Here is a 17,914-nt window from a genome sequence, read left to right as displayed (position 1 = left end):
AGAAAAAAAGAGCGGAGTCACAACACTGTCGTGACCCAAACCCTCACAATCTCTGCTTTGAAGAAACACAATAGTGGTGTCAGTTCACAAAGCGCACCCCCAGACAGATTTCCCTGTACGACCCTTAAAGCTGGATAAAGCTTTTACTTGATTTTCTACATGGATGGAGCCGGCTGACGGCGGCCCGGCAGCGCTGCTGTAATTCTGCCCGTCTTCCGCTGCCAGCCTCTCCATAATCGCCGAATGACACAGGCCGCTGCGTTAGGGCCCATGAACGCTCGCACTGCACTCACATGCAAACTTACAGAGCGTGCACATCAATACCTGTCAGTACTAGGGAAGGAGCAGGGCTGGGCAAAACCCAATGCAAAAGGCTTAACCCTGTCAACATGACTCATAAATAAAACACACAATGTCCACTTCTTCTGTACGAAGGACAATAGATCAGATACAAATGAACGGTATTGAGTCATGTGATTTTAAATAAGACCCCAGACACAGTTTTCTTTTTTGAGAATTAAGTATGTTTTAGATCTACACTGCAACTTCACAAAACAACCATGGAACGAATGCTGACCCAGCACGTCGTCTTGGTAAGGTCACTGTGAGGATCGACACGGATATTTAGCTGGTTTGCTAACTACACCCCCCCCCCCCCCAGAAACACATTGGAATATATGTCAGAGTCATGGAAAGAAACTATTTAAAATGGGGGCTATATCAGTACAAACTCCACAGTAGAGGTGCAGAGACATCCACAACCCGTGAGAGGCCAGTTTTAGCACTTAACCTAACTGGTGAATGGATAAATATTAACCATCAATGTCAATTTAAACAAAACAGTTTCATAGAAATATCAACATGCACTCAAACACAACGGCTAATGGAGATACATGTGTAACGAGTATGATAAGCTGTGTGTCCCACCCCCTCGAGGCAACACGCTCCCCTCCCCCAGCGACACCACATCACGCAGCCAAGAAGCAAAATTTTTTTTTTTAAATGCACAGCACATGCTCGAGACGATGGCACAAACCTGAAGAACTTCACAAACAAGGGGGGTAGAAGAATGAATCAGTTTAAGAGTCAACAGAGACGCCGTCCCGCAACCTGTGAGCTATCCTGGTCCTACCGCTTCACTCGTTCGCTTTTAATGCCAGAATATCTGCTTGCCATGCACCACATTCCAGCCCCTTCTGGATTAGCCATTTGAGAGGGAAATAAAATACACACACTTCTGTCAGTAAATATTCTGGCAGCATTTACCCAAGCTGACAAACAAAACAATAACAGACTCCTCTAAATGCAATTCCATACCTGACTTCATGTCAAGGTTAATTGACGGCTATCTGGCCCTATTTTTAAAATTTTGTTATGCTTTATATATTTCAATTTCATTATAATAATTACTATGATATAGACTTGAATAGTTGCAAATTCAGCTTAATTTCTCATTAAGTCTGAGTCATCTGCTTGAGAAAACGTGAAAGGTGAACCGGTACAAAAAGCGGAAAAAATAAAATTAAATTATTCCGACTGCACGCATCACGCATCAAACTGCTAAACAAATCGTGTAACAGGATACCTGCACATGTGTAAATCATATCCGCATAAGCTAATCAGCTGTTGTCTAAACTGAGGCAGTATGCACACAGGCACACACACACAGATATGACAGCGCTTTCTCTCTGCACGAGGGCAAACAGCCTCCTAAGTACACTAAGTAAGGCAGCCTCGACTGTTTGCGGCACAAGAGCTCCGTCGTGCCCTGAAGCCGAAGACGAGGCCCTGCAGCAGCAGCGTGGACCCAGCCTCTCGGCTCAGCACCGGCGGCAGCAGAGAGAAGCGCTCGCTCCTCCGATCATGGCCGTCGCATAAAGAAAGCACCCCCCCTGGCAGAAGTAAATCATTTTCTGCAAAAAAAAGTGTATATTCTATGCTACCATTGTTAAATTTAGATTTCAGTAGAGCCCTAAAACACTGAAAGAGATATCACTGTAGACGTGCCCAAGCTTAAAATTAAAAATATTTGCTCGATATTTTATATTTAATGCTAGAAGTTGGTCCCGGAAACCCTGAGAAGGCTTCCAGCTGATCCTTAGATGATCACAATGCAGCTGCATTATTGTTTTGAAGGACACGTGCCAAGGAGCCGGTCGTAACCTCTGGAGCTTCGAAGGAGTGCGCAATTTGTGGCCACCTTTCCCGTCGCACAGCACTCATAAATCATAACAATTACACATCTTTGGCCACAACGGCTCGCCTTTGCTTCTCCCATCCCAGAATTCAGTTATCCTCTAAAAAGTGTCCCCTTTACATCGCAGATAACTAGAGTACAAGCAAGGCTTTGTTGCCAGGCATAAGACAAGTGGGGATGAGACATAATGCTCAATTGTTGCCTTTCTCCAAACGCAAATCAGACAATAGAGCAGTTTTAGGGGTTCGGGAGCAATACCGGTTAAATAAAGATCCCCTTTATTAGGAAACATTTACGATTATGGTTTCTTAGAACCACTGTCGAGATCGATGTGCCAAATGACAGCCTCCCCTTCACATCAAAACTCAGTGAACAAATGAAGACGACCCACATGTGACAGAAGAATCTCACAGAGAATCAGAAATGTGTGAAGACCATAAAAATGGCCCCGTCACTGGAGAACTCGAGCTACAGGAAACCCCCGCCTATTAATACATGACTCCCCCAAAGGAAGAACCAGAGACAGAAAAGTAGTACGCTAATAATCACATTTAAAAAAACAGAGGAAAAATGACAGCTTTAGGGGGTTTAGAAAAAACCCCTTGAACTTTTGGAAAGTTAAAAATAAATGGAAGTTAAATAAAGAATAAAATTAACTTGGTAAGTAATCTCCAAGGACATGCATAATAATACTATGATTATGAATACATCAATCCTTTTAAACCCAATATTACAATATTAGACAGAAAGCTTTGCTGTAAACTGCTACAATGAGCAATTTATGGACAATTACCTTAAATTTCCAACGGATTCACTTAAGCATAAAGTACCAGGTATAATTAGCAAATTCATATGCCATGTTAAAAAAAAAAAAGTTGCCACTCACCAAACGTAAAAATTGTAACAATTTTGTTAGACAGCAGTGACTGTAACAGAGTAATACTGTAATCCACCTGCTATCATTAAAATAGCTCTCTTGGGTTTTGTTATCTGAACTTTATTTCCCTTCCAACAACAGGCAGAATGTTCTGATTCCAGGTGGATGGAGTTTGAACGCTAAACGTGACATTCACGGACTAGTACACAGAACACCTAGGTACAATAGCTGAACACTGATTCGACATACTCCACTCGCTGGCTGCATGCATAATTTAGAAGTCTTTAAAAAAAATACATTTTTTTTTTAAATACACCTGAATATGTTGGAAACCATCCATGCATTGAGATTAAAAAATATATCTCACTAAGCACATCACCATGATACTGCTGGAAATACAGGAGACACCTGACAGCGTGAGGGAGATGAACACACTGCAAGATGGAAACCAATAGATTCGGAAACATGATCCTACCTGATGCATTGAACTGGCTGCTTCCCAAGGTGGTTGGCCTGTTTCTCCCACTGTTTACCGGAGGAGAAAACATCTAGCAGGGGGAATACAGAAGACTCAATGTCCCTAGGTTCAGATTAAAAACATCAACATATACTTCACAAGACCGGGCAAAGAGTTGCTTTATTACATTTAAAATGCTATACAGCCATCTAATTTACTTTATTACGAAATATAACGGTAACTCTACTTAATTTTTAAAAAGGCAAATATATATATATATATATATAACCATGGTAAAGATTCATAACAAACTTCCATTTAAGTAAATTAAGCAGCGTATCATGCTAGGGGTTCCTGAAAAAGCAAAAGAATAACATAGGGAAAGATAATAAATAATTAATCTCATTTGGGGGGAAAAAAACTGTTAAAGTCCTTGTATATGTGCGCATACGTGTGGACTTGTTGACCCACAGCATTAAATCTGAAGATGTCTAGATATTAAGTTCAGGTGTCATGTTTTGTTTTTTTTTGTAAACACAGGAGCTATTCACGAGAAGTCAACATCCTTATTTTGCATATTATAAAAAATGTTCTTCAGCAAAAAGAACAAAATATATATGTATAATTAAGAATAGCACAAATACTTAATTAACAGCGTCCTACCGCACTAAAATCCAGCAGATCACTCAATTCTTTATCAGTTCCAATAGCGGCAATCCGCTGTTGAGGGTTCATCCTGGCGGTCCTTAACTACGCCTAAAAAATAAGCATGGAAAAACGTGTGTTTGTCCTTTATCTATTTCACATTGTTAAATGTGGTCCGATCTCGACCACCGACACTGTACTGCAAACGCGACGTCTAACAGATAAAAACTGGCCCGTTAAAGCCGCGTCGGGCCGCCGCGCATCTCATCCCCGGCGTGAAGGCGGACCGCGATGGGACCCGGTTCAGAATCAATTACCGGGTATTAAAATCAAGCCATCGGGGACGGATCAAGAAACTGTGACTTTTTAAAATGACCACATGAGAGAACAACAAAATATGGAACCCTCCAGGAGTTCACAGGACCGTAAATACACATATACGCTATCTACATATGCATGCGCGCACACACACACACACACACACACACAGACATATATAATACACACACACATACATACATACATACATACATACGTACATACATGCACGTTGGAGTATGTTGTCTGTGATGTCTATATGGACATGAAACGGAAAGCCTGCAGATGCTGGGCAGCAGGGACAATCCGCAGTCAGCATGGCATCGTCGCCTGTATTTACGCGGTGTGTTCAGCGCATCAATGAGGAGCATCGCGGCAGCTCCGTTACAAGTTAGTTTGAGCAGTTCGGCTGCACTTCGGCGGCACGTCGCGTCACTCGGACCCAGTCCGCGCGACTTACATAAGAAAATATCACTGTGAAGTGCCCGGTGACACGGGCTAAACTGCTCAGCCAGTGTGTGGAAGGTGTTAACGCACGGCCGTGTGTTACAACTACAAGATATCGTTAATCCTTTACAAAAACAAAAACAAATAAAACATATTACGTGGAGAGTGTTAAAGCGCATTCCGACCCCTTCCTCCAAAGCAGCTCCAGTCTTTCTTGGATCCCAACTTCTTTCACCCTGTGCGTAACCCCCTTTCCAACTCGTTACATTATTTCTTTTACCTTTTTCTCGTTAAAAATCCAACTAGGGCGATCTGGCGTGAGAAAGGGAGTCTTGTTTTCCTTCTTCGCACGCGGTCGAGTTCGGAATCACGATACTTGCCGTATTATTTTGCAAAATATTCCCTGAATGTAACTTGCGAGTTTCCCTTAGGCAGACATTTTTGCTAAGCAAACCTCAGCACCACGCTGACGTTCGATGCGATATCCCTCCGCCAAAGGAGCCAAAATGTATTTTTAACCCCTGAAACTCCAAAGTGATGTTTTCAACCACGAGTTAAATAAATGTGATGATGAAGATCGAGTGATGTGCATGGAATGACTATTATAGTATTATATGATCCAAGTAACTCAAACTCATATTTTACATGTCACCTTCTTACTTCCAGTTCCTAAATGATCTCATGATTTTAGAATCGAGAACGACGAATTGTTATTTGACGTGTAGTTTCTTGAACATGCACGTAGTTATATTAGGGACCAAACCTTTCTCTTAAATTAAAAGTTCAACAGCCTCCATAATTAAATTTACTTTAGTCTTTTTGCAATTATAGTTCTAATAGCCTACTTAGATATTAATCTTCCTCTTAAGTGAAATATCTGCATTTAAAGGTTTATGCTTTTATGGAAATCAAAAACTGCACACTTACTAATATAAATAACATGTATCCCACCTTAGTTATAACATATTGCAAGTATTCCAATATCGCAGATCTGTCTGAAAAATCGAACCCTTAGTGTAGATTATGCAAATTACAGAGCTATTTTTTTAAACGGTGACAAGGCTTTGAGTCACTGATCTCTAAATAGATGTCTTATAACCGATATTTAGACTGAGCCTGCGTATTTCTTTATTTTGCTCGGGGGCATCTGGGAGGGTAGGGGCTTGGACGAGTGGGCTCAAAATTCTCGGTTAATCAAATTCACCTTTCACCTTACCGATTTGTTATAAAAAGCAAAACATATGGTGTATTTTTTTTTAAATATGAAGTTTCCCAGAAATATCTTCTTGTAGGGACTTGAACGAAAATTATAATTCGGGTAAAACCTGTAAGCACTTCTATCTACATATCAAAGCTTTCTTGTGTCCGTTTTTCGTACGTCTGGAAAGTTCAGACTGTAACAATTAATACATTAATATAACGACATATTATATTATAGACATTATATAATTTAATTCTATACAGACAAACAAAGGTTAGGTCTGCTCTCAGTGTAACTGTAAAAATGAACAAAAAGGATTCTTGGGAAATATTAACAATGCGTCGGGACTACTTTTTGTTCCGCTGACGCAAAAAAAAAAAAAAAAAAAAAAAAGTGGCGTGCTATGTTCAATGTTTTGTTGTTGGTGACTGACAGGAGATTACTGGGGGGCTTCGTAATGCAACCGCAACCCCTCGTATGGAAAGCAGCCTACCTTTAATCGATGGATGCACAGGACGGGACATGATGTATTTTCTTGGATTTTGTCGTAAAATGTATTTGAGTTATCACACAAAGATACACACGTAGACCTTTCAAATTACGGTATGACTCATTTCGCACATTATTCTAAAATTAAGGAAAATAATTTGCCAAATAAAAAAGTTGTAGTTGCGATATATGTGCCATCAATTATTGTTATTCTGGACCTAGCGTTAATTTACGCTATTCAATGCATCAGGTATTACTGAATTGCAAAAATCCTTGAGCAATTTTGGGTAAACATATACGTGAAGTTGGCTTGTACGCAAAATTTGATTTATGAATATACTCAAAGTGAAATTAGAGTTCTAATCGCATAGCGATTTTGGCTGATTTACTTAGATTTTACCCAATTATTAACTGTAGCGTAGATGCATATTGAATAACGCAATTCAACACTTATAACTGGAGCGATATAAATTATTCATTCTTATGTTTTCGAAAATACGTCTGTTAAAAGTCACTGTAATACAAAGCAATATTTTTAATTTCTAATTTCCATGCACGCAATATCGTTTTAGATAATGTTTGGGACTTTTTGACAATAAATAAAAGATATATTTGGGTCTAATAACTTTCCGTAAATATATTAATATCCAGTTTAATTCTTAATTGATATGTTTAATTCTTAAATGTTATATTGTTGCTACTTTATGTCAGAAACGAATTGTACTCTTCAGTTTCTTCCTGTTTTATAAGCTCGTTCTCATTGAGATAATGTACATCAGTAAATGAACTAATGAAACAGCGATCATCTATCAATATTTTTAAACTTATAGTGCCACCTGTTGGATGAATTACTATAACTGAACACGCTTAGCGGGAATTGTTAAACATTTCCAGAGGAGCGCCACCTGTTGACCTTAAGTAAACATGAAAAAAATTATGGTGCGCTATTTTGACTACGATTTCGTGTAATGTATTTCTTTAACACTACCAGACTAATGAATGAAATAACTGCGTGAAATGATATCCATATAGAATATGTATTATATATCTTATAGAAATGTACTATGATGAAGGTATTTTACTAAAAACTAACATGTACCAATTTCTCCTCTGCCTGCTCGGGATTTTTGGAATTCTCGAGAAATTTGGCTTCTTCACAGAAATATATTACGAGTGTGTACCAAAGTTAGATCTCCACAAAACTAATTATTCTCAGGTAAATACCAGGAACAGGTGTGGCTCATCAGAAGCCAAGTGGGACAGAAAACCTACTTGATAGTAGCTCTCCAGGACTGGAGCTGGAGACCCCTACCTTATATCATAATAGTGAGGGATGCATAGTTTCACCGAAGACTAACATGATATTGAAGTTAACTAAACACATAGGCCTAACATTACATGTCGGGGGTTTTCAATATTATTTATATTCACAACATCCACTTGTAGTAATGCACTTGTTGTAACAGCAGTAAAATCTGAAATTGACTGGTGCACAGTTAAGTGTTGATAGGGGCTGATTGAGCCACATCAAGGCCGACTACAGATCCGAGAATAATTATCCACGTTTACTGTTAGGTAATGTCAGGGGCTTAGTTACAGATGAATGGATGGGGGGCTGAGTCTTTACTAGGGGGGGCTGATGGCAAACATATATAATATAAAAAGCTATTCATGACTTAAGCCAATAAATATACAGGGAAGGAACGAGTGAGTGAGTGAGTGAGGAAGATAATGTGAACACAAAGTGGTATCAGGACACACTTGTATCCTCGATGACTTACCATGCTCCACCTGTATGTATAAAGTCATCACTGAAGTAGAAGCTTTAATGCTCTGCATGTACATTATAAAAATTGAAGATTATTCTTCAGTCTCTCACACTGCACATGTGAAATGCTTCTGACATCCATGACGCTTCAACGTCTGAAATTCGGTAAAACTTCCAGGGTGAAGGAAAGATGGAGAGCGAGGGTGGTGAAAATAAGGTTTTGGGAAGTAGCTATGGTCTAAGCATAGTCATGTGCGTGGACTTTGTGTACATACTACCACAGACACAGATGGTGACGGTCGGCACAAATGTACAGCAATGACATTCCACCGGTCCTGGGGTCTCGTTTATCAAACTTAGTGTAAATTTCATTGTAAAAAAAATGCGTACAAACAAGAAATATTTGTATTTATCAAACATGGGGTCCTCACGTATCCCCTGGATAAACTGGATCTTGCAAAGGTACGTAGGTGCAGAAGCTTCAGATCTTGGCCAGTTGCCACCCACAAATACCCATAAATGGTCAGTTCAAATGATCTGCATGCTCATATTATATTGCTCATATTATTAAGCATTTCTAGGAATTGTAAACACTGAGAGGTAGAGACACGATAAAATGCTATATTTGGGGGTGTAATAGCATCCATCACAAGCAAGAAAATGTACAGATGTATATCGATCAGCCAAAATCACTTCAGAGGCAGTGTGTGACTCAGTGGGCTAAGCCTCCATGCCTGTTATCAAAAAGTCATAGGGTCAAACCTATCCTCAGCAGAACAGTCACATTGCTTGCTCTCACCTGTATGGAGAATAAGATGTGATAAGAGAATTTCCCCATGGGGATTAATGAAGTATCTCTATAACGCTAAAACCACCTTCTGATATTGTGTAGGTCCCCCTCGTACTGCCAGAACAGCTCTGACCCATCAAAGCATGAACTTCACAAGACCTCTGAAGGTGTCCTGTGGTACCAAGACATTAGTAGCAGATCTATTAAGTCCTGAGAGGTGGGGCCTCCATGGATTAGACTTGTTTGTCCAACACATCCCACAGATGCTTGATCAAATTGAAATCTGGGGAATTTGGAGGCCAAGTCAAAACCATTCATGAAATATTTTTGCAGTGTGCCAGGGTGCATTATCCTGCTGAAAGAGGCCATTATCATCGGGTGCATTTGGTCTGCAACAATGTTTAGCTAGGTGGTATGTGTCAAAGTAACATACACATGAATGCCAGGACCCAAGGTTTCCCAGCAGAACATTGCCCAGAGCATCACACTGTCTCTGCCGGCTTGCCTTCTTCCCATAGTGCATCCTGGTGCCATCTCTCCCTTTGGTAAACAATGGGCATGCACCAGACCCTTCAGATAACAGAAAAAGTGACTCATTATACCAGGCCACATTCTTCCATGGCTCCATGGTCCAGTTCTCTCACCTGCCCATTGTAGGTGCTTTCAGCAGTGAACAGAGGTCAGCATGAGTATTCTGACCAGCCTGTGGTTATGTAGCTCCAAACGCAGCAAGCTGCAATACACTGTGTGTTCTGACAGCTTTCTATCATAGCAGCATTAACCTTTTCAACAATTTGTGCTACAGTAGCTCTCCTGTGGGATCAGAACAGACGGGCTAGCCGTCAATCCCCATGCGCATCAATGAGCCTTGGGCGCCCATGACCCCATCGCCGGTTCAATGGCTGCCCTTCCGTGGACCATTTTTGGTAGGTACTGACTACTGCATACCAGGAACATCTCATTTTGGAAATGTTCTGACCCAATTGTCTAGCTATCACAAAGCTGAGTGTCAAAGTCTCTCGGATCCTTGCCTATATTTCCTGCTTCCAGCAAATCAACTTCAAAAATTGACTGTTCACTTGCCTAAAATTTTATGGCACCCTTGACAGGTGCCATTGTAATGAGATAATCAAGGTTATTCACTTCACCTGTCAGTAGATTTAATGTTATGGCTGATTGGTTTATACTGCACAGCTGTTTCTAGCACTTTTGCCCTATTTTACGCTTTTGGATTATGGATTAGACACCAAGCTTTGTTGTCTGCGTACTTGTACTTTGTGCAATGATAATAAGGTTAAATATGATGAAAGCAAATTCTGGCAGCAATACAAAACTCCTTGGAAAAAAAAAGTTGTCGATCTGAAGATATAGAGAAAAACAAATGCTACTACAAGGTACTATATTTGTCAACAACATGTTGGCGTTATTAGCATGACATGACTTTCGATTGACAAAAGTATCTTAATTAGCATTCATTTCATTGTCGGTATCTAGTATTGCTGGTTGGACTGTCATGCATTTTGATAAATAAACTTTGATTTGCTGTGCTCTTATTGCAGTGTCAGTGCAGTCGATTGCCAACATTAGGAAAACTGAAGAGTTTTTACATTTGCTTGTTTATCTAAAGTGTAGGAATACATAAATTTAATGCAAACCAGACAAAGTGCAAAGACATTACACATAGTGAAATCAGTAGACAAATAAATAAAAATAATCTTGGTTGACATGAAAGCTCCATCCATTCTCTGCCCTTACTTGTCCTCTTCAGGGTTGCAGTTAGTTTAGAGCCTATGGGAACAAGGTAGAGAATAACCTAGGATAGGGCACCAACCCATCACAGGACAGACGCACACAGAGACACACATTAAATTCACCTCAGCATGTTTTTGGACTATGGGAGGGGGGCATGGTGGAGACTTGAATCCTGGTCCCATAGGTGTCAGACAACAGTGCTAGCCACTGCATCACCAAGCCCCCCAGGTCAGGTCAGGTCAGGTTGGGGAGCTTGTAATGGTGCAGTGCGTTGCTGCAGCCACCACACAGCTAAACACCTTGGGATCCCAGTTGGCGATTCCCCCAGGCAGATACATGGTCCAGTCCCACCCTCCGGAAATGGCCATCCATCTGCCGCGGCCAGGTGTTACTTGGGTGTCCCCTCGGCCTGGTCCAGCCACTTGGGTCCCCAGCAATGAGGATCCTGTGAGCCAGCTCACCCTCAGGGAAATGCGCCACATGGATGTAGTGTTGTAACTGACGCTCCCTCACAATGCAGGTAATGTGCCTCATTCGGGACTCCTCTAGCAACCGCTCATTCCACACAAAGTCAATCCAGCGGTACCCAAGGATTCTCCGAAGAGACACACTACCGAAGGAGTCCAGTCTTTGTCTCAGCTAACTGGGTAACGTCCATGTCTCACAGCCATACAGCAAGACAGGGAGCACCAGGACTCTAAAGACTTGGACCTTTGTCCTCTTGCAAAGATAATGGGAGCGCCACATACCCTTTTCCAGTGATCTCATGAGCAGCCACGCTCTCCCAATCTGTCTGCTGACTTCATAGGAAGAGTCACCAGAGACATGAATGTCGCTGCGGAGGTAGGTACACCTCTTGACAAGGTCGATATTCTCCCCGCAGACAGACACACTACTGATGGCTGTGCCTAAGAAGTCATTAAATGCCTGGATCTTAGTCTTTATCCAGGACACCCGCATTCCCAGACACTCAGACTCCTCCCTCAGTCTCTCGGGAGCTCACGGCATCATCGGCAAAGTCAAGATCAGTAAATCTTTCTTCACCAATGGACGCCCCAATGCCACTGGACCACATGACCCTGCCCAACACTCAGTCCAAACAAGCATTGAACAGAGTAGGAGCAAGAACACACCCCTGGGGAACCCCAGAATCAACTGGGTAGAACACAGAGGTTCTCCCTCCACTCTGCACAGCACTCACAGTACCAGTGTACAGGTCGGCCATGACGTCCAACAGCTTCGGGGGGACCCTGAAGTTTCAGGATGTCCCACAGGGCAACTCGATCAACTGAGTCAAATGCTTTATGAAAATCGACAAAGGCTGCAAAGAACCTCTGCCGATATTTGCACTTTCGCTCCATGAGAACCCTCAGTGCAAGGATACGGTCGATGGTAGACTTCTTAGGTGTAAAACCAGACTGCTCCACACCAGCCCCGATCCCCAACAGATCTAATGTTCTATTAGCTCTCCGATGGTTTCAACTCATCCAAGGATGGGGCTCCTAAAGGCTTTCCCCCATCCCCTTCATGGTGTGTGCAGCTTTCCTACGGGCGGCTGCAGCAGAGCTACTCCCACAGAGAGCAGAAGAGTATCATGCTTGTTTTAATCGAGCAGTTGTGAGTTGTTTTATGGTGGCTGGAGGGCCAATCCCACCACCAGCCCACAAAAATTGTTTCCCTGCAAGTTGGAGGACCGCTTGCAGGGCCGGATGCAGTTTAACATCATACCCAGGACTATACCCCCCCGCCCCCCCATGAAAACTTGTTCCCATCTAATCCTTTTATTTATTTAGTCACTAGCAAGAACGCCATTATGCTGTATCACAGTCTCATGACTATAGGCTGTTTTTAGATGTGGATCCATGTATGCCGGTGTCTAATGCCTAATTCACATTTAGTGTAATTAGTGACAATTACAGGTATTTTCAATTTATGGAAAGAGATGACAAGAAGTAGTATTTGTAAGGACAAATTAAATTCTTCAAGGCAAAAATATTGTTGTTGGCTTACACAAATAAAAATAATTAATTAATAAAATAATAATGATGAATAAAAGTAATAATAATCAAAATACATCCCAGTTCACATTTTTCTTGCATGAAGGCAAGGGTTGGCGGTATTTGTTGGCATGTGTGTGGTCATTTCGCTGGCTTACCTGCAGCTCCCTGCTTTACAATGGGTGTTGGCTTTTTCCTGATTTGTCCACATGGCTGTGTACACCTCCTCCTGAACTTCCATAAATAAATGCATTTTTTTGCATCAAGTTTTGATTGATAAATCTGGGATTTTGCGTAAAAAGTTGCGTATGCACATTTCGGGTGTCTTTCTGTACATACGCAACTTTGATAACTGAGGCCCCAGGATAGCACAGATGTATTGCAACAAACACAAATATCAGCGGTGTAATGAAACGGGTCTTTTCTTTCCCGTTCCCGGGCCTTTTCTTAATAGCTTTAAAGTTGTTACTAGGGTTGTGTATTATTAACTTAATTTGGCGTATGGTGGCTCCAGTGGTGCCCTGGTTTTCACAGTCTGGGAGAGGTCACAAGGTGCTTTATCATCTTAATTTCCATAGGGCTCTGAGTGAATTGCACTCTGTCTAGTCACTCCCCAAGCGACCGAAAAAAAAATGAGATCATGGACACAAGCAGCAAAAAGTTTCCATAGCAGAGGGTCTGAGCTCAGCTTTAGAGATAAGGTGAGGAGCTTGGACATTTACGAGGGGCTTCTTTTACTACTCTTTCTTCATTGACCTCTTCTCCATGAACGTCAGTGCTGCCACCTACTGGAAGCGCCTCGTCAATTTCCTTGCACGTGCGCAGTCAACTAGCATCAATGCGCATGATGTCAGCTTGACATAAAATCTGAGCTATATGCTTATAAATAAATAAATTAATAATAATTTTTAAATCTGAGCTGTGCGCATACCGCCTGGGGCACACCCCGATGATGAAATATACGTAACTCACGCTGTGCTCAAAACATAAGCACATGCGGAAAAGTGAAGTATTGGCCTTTATAGCGATACTCAGTGGTTGACCACAATCAACTGCTCCAATTTGTAAGTTACGCAGAAGTGCAGGGAATAGAGATTAAATGGTGTGAAAATTTAAAATGATGATTACAGTCACCAAAAGTCACAGTTATCAGTATTATCGAGGTATTATTCAAATTTGCTTGAAATGTTCAAAAAGTACTTATACACAAAATTAAAATAATTTCACCAAATTTTATTTTGAAAATCATACATGAATTAAAAATATAATTTAAAAAATTCAAATTAGCAACACTGTGCACGTTTGTTTGCATTAACATGAAAAAATAATAACATAGCCAATACCAATGAAAACTTTATCAAATGTGCATTAATATTAAAAACCTGCGGAGTGCTCCAACTGCCTTACGGCATGATTTCACTGACACAAAACAACCCACGCTGCAGTTTTTACAGAAAATGACAGGAGGCAAGTGAATTTAAGAACATAAGAACGTAAGAGGTTTACAAATGAGAGGAGGCCATTCGGCCCATCAAGCTCGTTTGGGGAGAACTTAACTAATAGGTCAGAGTTGTTAAAATCTTATCTAGCTCTGATTTAAAGGAACCCAGGATTTTGGTTGCGCTACACTAACAAGAAGACTATTCCATACTCTAACTACACGCTGTGTAAAGAAGTGCTTTCTCAAATTTATTTTAAAATGTTCTCCCATTAATTTCCACTTATGGCCACGAGTTCTAGTATTTAAACTAATAGCCATTTGGCTGAACAGCATCCAGACCTGTTCGAATCTTATATACCTGGATCATGTCCCCCCTTAGTCTCCTTTGCTCGAGGTTAAACAGATTCAGCTCAGCTAACCTCTCCTCATAAGACATTCCTCTAAGACCAGGAATCATTCTCATAGTTTGATGAATAAGTATTTGTGTAGTTTTTTCTTTTATTAAATGCTGACAATTGGTCACACACACCAGAACATTAGTTCTGATTTGATATTTGTTATGCGACTGCTACTCTTGTGTTTAAAGCCATTTAGCTATATATTTAGAGTACTTATATGAACTATAGAAGCTTGACTTTCAAGAAAAAACATTTTAGGCTACTTTACTTTCATCACTATTTTCCAAACATGCTAAATATTTTTGGCCTCATAATACATAATTTGGCAAGGCAGCAAAAAACGGCAGGGGTTACAAACAGATACCTGGTGGTCTCTGCTACGATTTATTAGTCAGGTTCTTGTTTTTTCAGTGTGTTTAACTGATTTTTTTTTGTAATTACACTATAATAGCTAGATGAACAGTATGACCATTTCCTCCTTCACTTGGGTTTGAATATGAGGTGACACACAGGTCAAATCCTTTTGCCATCCATTAGCATGGGTAAAGTCTAAGAGCACTCAACTCAAAGGAGAATAACAAAGCTGTTGAGCTGCATAGATTGGGGAATGGCTACAAAAAATTGGTAGCCAGTTACCATTAAGCACAATCAGAGCCATAGTAAAGAAGATTGAAAAGCCAGAAACTGTTGAAAATTTGCCAGTATTGGGATTCATCCACATGTTGCCCCTATGTGCAGTGAGGAGGGTGCTACAGGAGACAAAGAGGAGCCCAAAGATCACAGTTTTGCAACAGTAGAGTTTAATTGAATCTTGGGCTTTCATTGTTTAAAAATCAAGTGAGACGTCACCTTCATGACCAGAAGCTTTTTGGATGAGTTCCATGAAAGAAACCCTTCCCGAGACCAAGACACAAATCCCAGTGTCTGAACTTTGCCCAGCAACATTACAGTTGGAATTGTGTGTTGTGGTCAGATGAGACAGAAATCGAGCTATTTGGCCACACACATCTCTGTCATGTTTGGCAAAAAAGGGGGCCGCATACAAAGAACGGCACCTCATAGCCACGGTGAATTATGGTGGTGGATCTTTGATGCTTTGGGGCTGTTTTGCTGCCTGTGGTCTAGGGCCTCTTGTTACGATCAGTGGTATAACACATTCAATTTAATTTAATACCAGATTTTTAATACCAGATTAGCCCAAAATCTGGTTACCTCTGCCAGACAGCTGAAACTGGGCTGTGGTTGGGTCTTCTGAAACTACAACGACCCAAAGCACAGATAAAAATTGACAAAGAAATGGTTGCAGCAACACAAAATCAAGGTTTTGTAATGACACTCAGTCTCCAGACTTGTATCCAACCAAAAATCTGTGGTCAAAATTTTAAAGGACAGTTCACAAGAGAAAACCCAAAAATCTCAATGAGGTGGAAATGACTCCACATGTGCTCTCCAATCTTGTTAAACACTGGAGAAAGAGGTAGAAGGCTGTCATTCTCACCAGGGGAAACTCCACCAAATACTGAAATTTGGGGTGCCAATATTTTTGGATTCTGTATTTTTAATAAAAATTAGTGTTACTAAAGGAAACATTTATTTTATTCCAAAACTCTATTTGAAAATAAAAGCTTAAGGCTTACCCATTTGTTTAACCCCCAAAAAAATTACCTATTGCATGTGTACTTCTTCTTATATACAGTGGTACCTCAGAACTCAAACTTAATCTGTTCAGAACTCAGGATCGAATCCTAAAAAGTTCGGGTTCTGATCGAATTTTCCGCATAAGAAATAATGGAAAACCAATTAATTTGTTCCCGGCCCCAAAAAATTACTCCTAAATATGTTTTTTTTTTTAGCATTTAAACACAGAATGAACCGGATAAAACAAGAAGAGCATATACTGTACTAAACACATCTAAGGACATTTATCAAAACAGTAATTTGTAAAGTAAGAAAATAAATGTATCCAAACAATGTGTAAAGTTAAGAAAAACAACGTGTCCTACCCCGATCGTCCGCTCCTTCCATGTGCCACACCCCCTCGTTAACCCCATGTGGAATCCCTGTGTGATCAGCTGATTCTGGTTGTTGAGTCCTCTGTATTTCGTCCGCGTTTCAGTTTGTTTCCCCAGTCCGGTTATTGTATTGTCCATCTGCCTTTTGCCTGCCTTACCTGTAATAAAACCCCGTATTCCCCGATACCCTGACGTCTGCGCCTTTATCTCCGTTCCGTCCCCGCTTGGCACGACAATATTATTATAATTAAATGTATTAACGGTTTATAATTATTAATATTAAAATAATGAATAAGAAAATTTTACTTTTAAATGTATTTTATTATATAGTAATAATTATTGTTACTATCTATCATTGTTTAAATGTATTTTTACTGTCTAAATCAGGGGTCTCTAACTCCGGTCCTGGAGAGCTACTATCCAGTAGGTTTTCTATCCTACTTGGCTTCTGATGAGCCATACCCATAGCTGTCAAGTCTCCCGTTTTGGCCGGGAAACTACCGTATTTACCCCTCTTTCCCGCCGTCCTCCCGTATTAGTATTTTCCCGTAAATCTCCTGTATTATAATATCATTTAAAAAAATTCATCTGCCTCTCCAAACTGAACTGTCAGTATAGCCTTACGAGAACTGCCACCTGCAGTAGTCTGCAGGTCATTTACCACATTAACCAGGTCATAAATGCGGAGGTTAAAATGGCAATGCTGTGTGCCAAAAACAACGTTACTTTCACCTTCTGTGACGACTTCAACAAGGATATAAAGTCTGCAACAAATCTGTATAATAAGCAGTGTTGGGGAAAGTTACTTTTAAATGTAATATATTACAATACTGAGTTACTCCCCCCAAAAAGTAACTAATTGCATTACTTAGTTACTTTTTGAATTGCATTACTTAGTTACTTTTTGAATTGCATTACTTAGTTACTTAGTTACTTTTTACGGAAAGTAATGCGTTATATTACTTTTGAGTTACTTTTGCGTTACTTATTTCTTACCTGGCTAAAGCTTTTTGTTGTTCCGGCCTTAGACGTGTTTTTTTGACTAAGAAATTTAGCATTCAACAATAGCCTTTATAACCTCACCTTAAGGGGCAGCATGTGGCTCAGTGGGCTAAGCTGTGTGCC

At 40.6% G+C, this 17,914-nt stretch overlaps 1 protein-coding gene across 6 annotated transcripts in view; it reads right to left on the bottom strand.

Annotated features, from left to right (window-relative positions):
• The window catches only part of tcf12 (transcription factor 12), a 79,138-nt gene extending 73,743 nt beyond the window's left edge, over positions 1–5,395 (bottom strand). For 2 of the 6 annotated variants that reach the window (XM_023814113.2, XM_023814116.2), the window contains exons 1-3: positions 5,222–5,395; positions 4,195–4,287; positions 3,550–3,622 (exon numbers count right to left, since the gene is read on the bottom strand). In XM_023814113.2, coding sequence (XP_023669881.1) covers positions 3,550–3,622; positions 4,195–4,266 — 145 coding nt within the window. In that variant the 5' untranslated portion in view covers positions 4,267–4,287; positions 5,222–5,395. Of the gene's footprint in view, positions 1–3,549; positions 3,623–4,194; positions 4,288–5,099 lie in introns of all 6 variants that reach the window. The other 4 variants (XM_072717974.1, XM_023814117.2, XM_023814114.2 and 1 more) reach the window with 3 other exon arrangements.
• Between the last annotated feature and the right edge of the window lie 12,519 nt (positions 5,396–17,914).

The sequence above is a fragment of the Paramormyrops kingsleyae genome, chromosome 11 (genome assembly GCF_048594095.1).
Source record: "Paramormyrops kingsleyae isolate MSU_618 chromosome 11, PKINGS_0.4, whole genome shotgun sequence".
In the NCBI taxonomy this organism is placed as follows: Eukaryota; Metazoa; Chordata; class Actinopteri; order Osteoglossiformes; family Mormyridae; genus Paramormyrops; species Paramormyrops kingsleyae.
Note: the sequence above shows the minus strand (reverse complement) of the source record. Positions and strands in the feature narration are given on the sequence as shown.